Source organism: Hyposmocoma kahamanoa, unplaced genomic scaffold (assembly GCF_003589595.1).
Source record: "Hyposmocoma kahamanoa isolate Upper Pololo Valley unplaced genomic scaffold, ASM358959v1 160, whole genome shotgun sequence".
Lineage (NCBI taxonomy): Eukaryota > Metazoa > Arthropoda > Insecta > Lepidoptera > Cosmopterigidae > Hyposmocoma > Hyposmocoma kahamanoa.
In genome coordinates, this window is record NW_020653575.1 from 2,150,374 (window position 1) to 2,159,570 (window position 9,197).

The 9,197-nt window shown below is 37.1% G+C and overlaps 1 protein-coding gene across 1 annotated transcript in view; it reads left to right on the forward strand.

Moving 5' to 3' along the window:
- Positions 1-9,191, forward strand: part of LOC113240656 (aldo-keto reductase AKR2E4-like) — a 10,408-nt gene extending 1,217 nt beyond the window's left edge. The window contains exons 2-7 of the mRNA XM_026478014.1: positions 4,324-4,410; positions 6,041-6,211; positions 7,272-7,388; positions 7,577-7,744; positions 8,078-8,278; positions 8,990-9,191. Coding sequence (XP_026333799.1) covers positions 4,324-4,410; positions 6,041-6,211; positions 7,272-7,388; positions 7,577-7,744; positions 8,078-8,278; positions 8,990-9,130 — 885 coding nt within the window. The 3' untranslated portion in view covers positions 9,131-9,191. The remainder of the gene's footprint in view (positions 1-4,323; positions 4,411-6,040; positions 6,212-7,271; positions 7,389-7,576; positions 7,745-8,077; positions 8,279-8,989) is intronic.
- The last annotated feature ends 6 nt before the right edge of the window (positions 9,192-9,197 follow it).

Sequence of the window (9,197 nt, forward strand, 5' to 3'; positions counted from 1 at the left end):
TGTGTGTGTGTGTGTGTGTGTGTGTGTGTGTGTGTGTGTGTGTGTGTTTGTGTAGGTATAATGGTACAATTTAAGGATAATTTAGGTATGTCCATAAATCTATTAGTCAAAAATACGTATAAATAAGTTTTAACGTCTTTAAAAAGATTTATTTTTGAAGTTGCGAAAATACAATTTACAAAAAGTCGATTTTCTCAAAACGCTTTTCGGCTTTCAGGGCCTCGTATCGAATTTTAAGATGACGAAATATATGTTGAAAGTAGGATAAATTTATGTTTAGAAGTTCCACAAAGACTACAGATAAATTGAAGATTTTTAATAGTTATTAAAATTTTGGGAAAAGTTCATTGACCCAGGTACAGTTTTTCGAAATTCACTGTATTATACGTCCAGTTTTGGTGAAATTACAGGCACATGACTTATCAACTTATGTCTCCGGGTGACATGCGCAGTGCCCTTCAAATCTTAGCTATTTTACAGCTATAAACAGGCTTGTCGCTTACAACCAGGCGAACGACTTGTTCGTCCCGCCACTTGGTATCATAAAAAAAGTTGTTATATTTTATTATGCATTTTTATATGTGAATAAAAAAAGCACTACCTATTATCATTCTTAACTTTGTAAGAATGATAATAGGTAGTGCTTAGGCAATTAACTATTACATAGACACGTAAGTATATACGACTTATTACGCATTAACGTTGTATTGTAGGCAGCCGTGGACACCTTATAGCTACACATCATAATTCATAATTTATTTATTTAAATGAAATACTCTTTATTACCTATCAGTAGTTCGAAATGACATTTTCCAGAAAAAAACATTTGCTCGAATTTTCATAACCTAGAAAGTAATATTGAGAGGAAAATATTTTTTCGTTTTAACCTAACCTAATCGTGTCTTTGCGATAAACATCCCACATCTCCTAAAAGAACAACGGTTAAGTTATAAATCGGTTTTCGGTGTAATGAAAATTCTCTTCTTCTTTGTATTAATAATTGTAGGTATGTTGTTGAATATTTAACTAAATCTTTGCCGACCGGACTCGTCCTTTTATGACTGGTTATTCAAATGCAATGTCAACATTATCGCGAAGTCAATAACCTTAAAAAAGCTTGTTTAATTTTCAGTTAGCGAATGCCTCATAAATTTATTTATATATGTATATGTATATACAAAGTTAATCTCGTTGATTTGAATAAAATTATTTTTTACAACCGGAGAATTTGAATAGGTTTTATTGAAGCCTGACAAAAATGAAAGCAAGTGCAGATAATTTTACCGTTTTTATAATATACACGCGTAGCTTTATTTAACTCTACATAACATGTTATAGCGCGTGCCAGTGATCTATAGATCGGCATGGTACTATAAAACAATTATTAATTATTACCATCATCATAAAGTAGGCAATAATGACGAACAATGTGATTTCCTGTCATACAGTCACGGTTAATTTTAACTTAAGGACTTTTAAGTACAGAATTGTTACATTGTTAGAGGGACATTCAATAAAAAAAACGTAACTTGCTGCTTAATTTTGAGAAGTACATATTGTACCTCTACATCTTGTTCGTGGAAATAAAAATTCAGCCGTAATCAAATAACGAGGCACGTATGTGCCGTGACACTTAAGCCATGACACTTAAAGGTTGTTATTTAAACTTTAAATATATGTATACCTAATGTGTAGTCCAACTGGCGTCTGCTATTGTTATATTAGGGGTTAAAGTATGAAATTGCCGTTTTATTGCAATAGGTTCTTTGAATTTTCATAGAATCTTCATGGTTTGAGGTTTTCGAATGAAACTTTTTTCAAATGGTTTCTGTGATTTTTTTTTTTTTTCAATTTGAAACATTTGAATATCGACTTTCAATTGTTTTTGTTATTCAATTTAGACAAGAAAGATGGATACTGCGAAAATTCGAGTGATTTTTGAATACGAGTTCCGACGCGGAACTAACGCGGCAGAAACAGCCCGCAATATCAATGCTGCGTTTGGAGAGGGGTCTACTAATGAACGCACCGTGCGATTTTGGTTTAAACGCTTTCGTGATGGAAATTTCGACTTAAAGTACGAGTCACGAGGAAGACCGCCCACACAGGTGAATAACGATGAATTAAGAGAGATAGTGGAAGCCGATCCTAGTCAAACTACCCAGGAATTAGCGGCATGGTTTAACGTTACCTTACCCACAATATTGACTCACTTGCGTCAAATCAATAAAATAAAAAAATACGAAAAATGGGTGCCTCATGATTTGACTGATCTGCAGAAAGAAACGCGTGTTGAAACTTGTGTTGCCTTGTTGAACCGGTACAGAAATGAAGGAATATTGGATCGAATTGTAACATGTGATGAAAAGTGGATTCTTTATGATAACCGGAAAAGAAAAATGCAATGGCTGACCCCAGGTCAAATGCCACAACAGTGTCCTAAAGCAAAACTTACCAATAAAAAGGTAATGGTAACTGTTTGGTGGTCTCAGCATGGTGTTATTCACTATAGTTTTCTCCGATCTGGTCAAGCAATAACGGCAGATGTCTATTGTGCCGAACTCCGAACCATGTTGACAAAACTAGCAGTAAAACAGCCCCGACTCATGAATCGATCTTCACCATTATTGCTCCACGACAACGCGAGACCTCACACAGCACGAGAAACCATTTTGACCCTTCAGGAACTGCAGTTAGAAACCATTCGTCATCCTCCGTATTCACCAGACCTTGCTCCAACGGACTACCATTTTTTTCGTGATTTGGACAATTATCTACGTGACAAAAAGTTTTCTTCCCAGGAGGCAGTACAAAATGCTTTCACACAGTTTGTGCAGTCTAGATCGTCGGAGTTCTATCGCAAAGGCATTAATAACCTTCCCATTAGATGGCAGCAATGTATAGATAATAATGGCAACTATTTTGATTAAATAAATTTGTTAAAAATTTAAACAATAAACAATTTAGATTTTCAGTACAAATCGGCAATTTCATACTTTAACCCCTATTATTATTATTATGTTGAAGGTATTTGCCAATTGTTTGCACGATTCTTTAAATTTTTAGAATATATTCGATATCAAACTATTATTTATTATTAAACTGCCTCCGTGGCCGAACGGTTACCATACCGGACTGCCACGCAGAGGTCCCCGGGTTCGATTCCCGGGCCGGGAGAAATATTTGTATGGCCTACATTTATTTCTCTCGTGAGTTTGGGTGTAATTTGTGGTTGTCTATGTGTGTGTCCATGGCACCCGCGACACAGGGTTTCCCTAGTGCGGGGCTTTGTTGAGTGTGTGTGCGTTATTTAACTGCCTCCGTGGTCGAACGGTTACCAAAGGTCCCAGATTTGATTCCCAGGCCGGGAGAAACATTTGTATGGCCTAAATTTATTTATCTAGTGAGTTTGGTTGTTGTATATGTGTGTCCATGGTACCCACGACACATGGTTTCCCTAGTGCGGGGCTATATTGAGTGTGTGAGTGTGTGCGTTATTTGAATATAAATCGAGTAGGTACATTTGTTTTTTCGAACAAACCCTTCAAGGCTGACCATACCGTGGGCAGTAGAGTGTTGCTTGAAAAACCAAATATACGCGAATAAGGTCCGAAAAAATAGTTTCATTTCCAATGTGTAGTAATCGCGAAAACCTAAAAACTCCAAATTTTTAAAATATCTTTTTCGAGAGGAGGGGGTGCTGGGTTAGTATTGAGGCAGCAACTGGAACTTTTAGTTAAACCATGTCGTATGACAAACGAAACATTATATGCGTTTAGGATGCACTTTAGATTGTCGCGATTTTGTAGTGCCTTTAATATGTTTTCTGAGGCACGTAGAGATTGCTTCTTTAGTATAATAAGAAAGCGTTGTGCCTCACTCTTGGGGGTCTACTCTCGATCTCCGTCTGATATCTGTCCGAAACAATTACTGTCAAATAAGTAATATTCGACAAAATTAAAAGACAAGTATCAAGTATGAAGCTTCATTCGCATCACGCGTCTTTTCATTTGGTCAAGTATTACTTGTTTGGTAGTAATTGTTTCGGACGGAGATCGAGAGTAGACCCCCTGCCTCGGTTGCGCGGCAGTCCGAATAGCATCCTCAGCGTCCTGCCGACAGCTGGAACTCACCGATAGTACGGCGCTGGTTGCAGCTGCATACGGCTTCAAGCCGGTAACTGTGCTATTCTATGGAAGAGTTTCGCCTGCTTGAATTTAAAAAATACTCAATTGTTACGTTGTTACTAATACTATGGATCCCAGACTCCGAAATAAATGAATATTATTATGAATTATAATTATTGATGTATATTTTTCTCAGGTCGCAATGAGTAAAGTTGAGGTTCCGAAGATATCACTGAACGACGGAAATCAAATTCCTATTTTGGGATTAGGAACTTATGGTTCGGTGAGTCAATCACTTTTTAAAGAATCGACTTTAAGATTCTATCGCTCTTATCTTCTGCTGATACAGATAAATTATAATGTACCACATTCTTCTTCTTCGTATTGTGTTGATGTTTCTTTTATTTTAGAACTATATTGACTTTTAATAGTATGTTGCCACCTTGACTGCGTCTGTGGCCGCGTAGAGATCTTCCTTCGAACATGTATTAGGACACAAGGGGCACAACAACAGGTGCTACATGGACTGTGTTGAGGTGGGACACCGCAGTCACATTGGGTTAGACTAGCACCCATGAACCCCCATTTACTTATTATCTTGTCTCTGCAGCGACCTATCTGAGTAGTTTGTATGTATATTAACTGTAGTTGATGCTCTAAGATCTGCTAGTCGATCTTTTTGCTCCGAGAACCTTCTTGCGCATTGAACAGAAAAATGTAAAGGATCTACACTTCCCAGTCCTCCACGTGTAACTTGATGTGTCTTTTTCTCACACAAAAAGTAATTAATCAAGTGTGTTTACTCTTTTTTCTATTTACCGCTCAATCGTACGCGTGTAGTACAATACGCCTATAACTATAACCTTAATCCTCTATTAAATAATATTACTTCACAAGATATGCTTTGGTAAACTAATGAACAGTATTGTAGTTCAAGACGCATTTATAGACCGTTTAGCTAAAATTTAGGAGATGACCAGGCTAAGTCGGTAAAGCACTATAGTTATTTATTGGTGAAAACGGGGCACAGAGATATTCACAGAAACTACCACGTAAGTAAATACTTAAAACAGGAATTAATACAGCAGAAAAGATGCGCGCATATGAAAGCTATCTAACTCGGATCAATGTTAATGGCGGATTCTCGAATATTATTAATTGGGGTGCGCCGGGGTGCGGATTGGTAATTACGATTAAGACGGAAGTTAGCGGATGTCGTTTAATTACTACCATATTTGGTCATGCAAAAGATCATATTTTGGCAAAACAGGGTCGATGCCGAGAAACACCATCTACATTCAATAAAACTAATTGATGATGTCACTCGGTGATGGGTGGTCGTCGTGATATCGAGTCGGACACTTGCCAGCACGTTTCGGGCGTGTTAGATGGGGTTGACACGCTATAATTTTTTAATATTATAAAGTTTAAACTTTGAAGTTTTTTAGTTTTGTTTAAAAAAAAACGATTCTCAGCAACGACTGAGGATGAGGAAATTGCTTTGTAAAGCTTTTGTGATCCACGAGACGTAATTTACATGCTTGTAAGATCGTGCATATTTCAAGGTCCGTAACTTACAATTCAAATGCTTCATCGTGACGTGATTTAATAATTCTCAATATCCATAAGATTGTGCGACTTATAGTTAATGTAACCATAATGATGTAACCTAACCGACAGACAGACCTAACAGACATTATATTAACGTTATTCAGATTTTTTTTGACTGTTTATACTGAATTTGCTACATATATTTTATCATTTAAAGCCGTTCAAGAATTAAGTTTACCGGTTTGTCGTCATTTTCTGCGATATGGCGTATCTAAAAATTATTCAGACCAAAGTACCCCGTGGGCATTAAGAAGTAAAAATATCTTATAAGGAAGAATTTAAGTTATAATGTTGAATTCCAGGCCAAAGATATAGCAAGAATGCGCCAAGCGATCAACTGGGCCATAGAAGCAGGTTACCGTCACATCGACACAGCATCTCTGTACGGCAATGAAGTTGAAATCGGCCAGGGCATAGCTGATGTAATTAACAGGGGTCTTGTGAAGAGAGAGGACTTGTTTGTTACTACTAAGGTAAGAATTAGGACTGGACCTAGCCGGGTGAGTCAAAAACCTACAGTAAGTGATTATTACTTTTGTGGCACGCAACATGTGTAAGCAGTTTTGCTGCGTTCCACTAAAGCACGCAAAGTAGCCTTGAAGTTGATGTGCGGCTTCGTAAGATCGAAACGGCGGCGTTCGAAAACTCGGGATTTATATAAAGAGTTAAGGTCAGAGATAGGGGCTGTCATCACCGCTCTGGGTCATGATCGGTTCAACAGGTGTCCATTACCACCTAACGAGGCAATGCTGCCAGTGTAATGGAAACTTTTGAGCCGGACATGATACAGGGAGGGATATTTTTTAGTTTAGAAATTTTGGATGAAATCTGCTGTATATCCCAATTTTTGTATTTTAACACCTATTAACGGCGCGTAGTGCTGATATTTAGGTTGTTAGTTTATGATATTTTTTAAAATATCTGTTTTTATTGAATAAGGTTTTAAAATTTGAGCTATCACTAGATTTAGGTTTCTTATCACAGTATGACTTCTTATTATTTACCCAATATTCGTAACGGTAAGATAAGACCTGTAACAAGAAAAACAGAAGAAAGAATATGTTTTATCGTCCCTTATCACTAGGCGCACGACTTGGTCATCCCGTCACTTGGTATATTAAAAAAATATATTAACCACTGAATTGTATATATGCATAGATCTATGAATAGTGACGAAAAGGAATGATCATCAGCAGTCTATTTAAATTCTGATATTTCAACCTGCGCTTACGCGTAGTCGCCTTTACATCATTCGCTTTGGTAAACGCTATTTCCATGATTTTGTTTGGATAGAACCGAACAAACATATGAAAATGCACGTGTACAGCTAGAGATTGTATCAAATGCTGTCAAAGATGCTGAAAAAACCCAAAAGTCAAATTTTTTTGACTTATATATTTTTGAACGACAAACATGCTCGAAACCAAGTTGTACCAGCTATCCGCGAGTCACTTGCCAGGCTTGGTCTCGATTATGTTGACCTCTACCTAATTCATCATCATTTATTTAGGTAGATGTTTGTTTTTCTTGCAGTTGTGGAATGATAAGCATGCAAGGGATCAAGTGGTGCCTGCACTTCAGGAATCTTTAAGTCGCCTTGGATTGGACTATGTCGATCTTTATCTTATTCATTCTCCTGAGTCTGAAAAGGTACCTTATTACGTGAAACTATTTTTAGGTGTATATGAGAAAATAGAAAAAACAAAGGTGTAATTGTAGTCATTTCATAATAAGCTTTGTAAACATCAAACAGTAATTAAAATCAATCAGTCAAACAGTGCTTCTAATCATGAAATGATATTTCCTACAATTTTACCCGGATTACGAACTGTTTTCAGGCTGACGGCACTTCCGCCAACATCGACTACTTGGAAACCTGGCAGGGTATGGAGGAGGCTAAGAGACTCGGCCTGGCGAAGTCGATCGGAGTTTCCAATTTCAACATCGAACAGATTGACAGACTTCTTGCTAACAGCAATATTCCACCTGCTGTTAATGAAATTGAGGTGCATTAAATTTTAAATTAATTACAAGCAGCTTACAATCGTATATTATAAATAAAGATGGACCAAAGTTATGATCATCAACGGTTCCTTTTTTCTTGAAGATTGTGACACTCTCAATGATATTTAAGATAATAGAGAATATAATAATTCGCATTCTCGTCATGTATAGAGGTAGCCCTACAGACAACTCTAAGTAAGCTGACTTAATCTGAGGTAATCGCATAGCGCGATGTCGTTGCTTGAAGAAGAACATGCGTGTTTTTACGTTTCTTGTATTATATTTCTACGATGAAAAGAAGTTTAAGATGAAAGATGAACGCTTTAACTTTGTAGGTTCACCCATCACTAACTCAAACGGACCTAGTAGCACACAACCAAGATCGTAAAATCGTCGTGATGGCATATAGTCCTTTCGGTTTCCTCGTCTCCAGAAACCGACCTAGCGCAGTATCTCTGAGAGCTGATGACCCCGCCCTAGTGAAGATCGCTCAAAAGTATGGAAAGACGACTGGGCAAGTTGTGCTCAGATATCTGGTAAGTATGCAGTGGCATTTGGTAATTATTAAAACTACTGCGTTAATTCGATTAGATATCCTAAAACATCTGAATCACAGCTGCATCATTTGAGATGACACATCATCTCAAAAATCCATGCATCTTTTAATTAATTGAAAAGTAAAGTTATTTATATGGTGTGACAAACTTAAAGTGATAATGATAAAAATTTATTTTATCAACACGATATTGGTGTTTAATAGCAGTACAGCTCCTTGAGAAAGTCGTCTAGCGATGTAGCCATCGTACCTATTTCTGCCGCCAATCAGTGTGATCATTCACAGCGTTCGGGTTTTGAGGGGTAAGCGTGCTGGTGAAACTGGCACATGGAATTTCATGTCTCAGGGTCACTAACAAGCGCACGACTTGTTCGGTCCGTAACTTGATATCACGAAATGTTGGATCCCACTAGAACACTTAACTTTTATTATTTTTGTAAGCATTTCTGCCTTGTTAAAGTCACTATTCTACAGACAGTTGAAGGCTACTTTTGCCGAAGAATAAACTGAGATATCCAAAGAGGAAACGTTGTCAGTTCCCTGGCCACTACGACCTAGTTGCACGGTTATCGATAATTAGAAGAGAGTACAATTTTTTCTTGTCTTCTTTATTGAACATATCAAGTATGTTTACTGTATTTAATACCTTGGAAATTTTATTTAGATTAAATATTGATTTATGCCTTTACAGATTGACCGTGGTATGATACCGATCCCAAAATCCACCGACCAAAACCGCCAGCGGGAAAACATCGATGTATTCGACTTCAAGCTCACTCGTGATGAAATCGAAACTATTAACAGTTTTAATAGTAATACCAGCATTTTCTAAATCACTTATGATTGTTATTGCCTTAATGCTATCTGAATAAAGTTTTTCATTAATTTCTAAAAGTTAA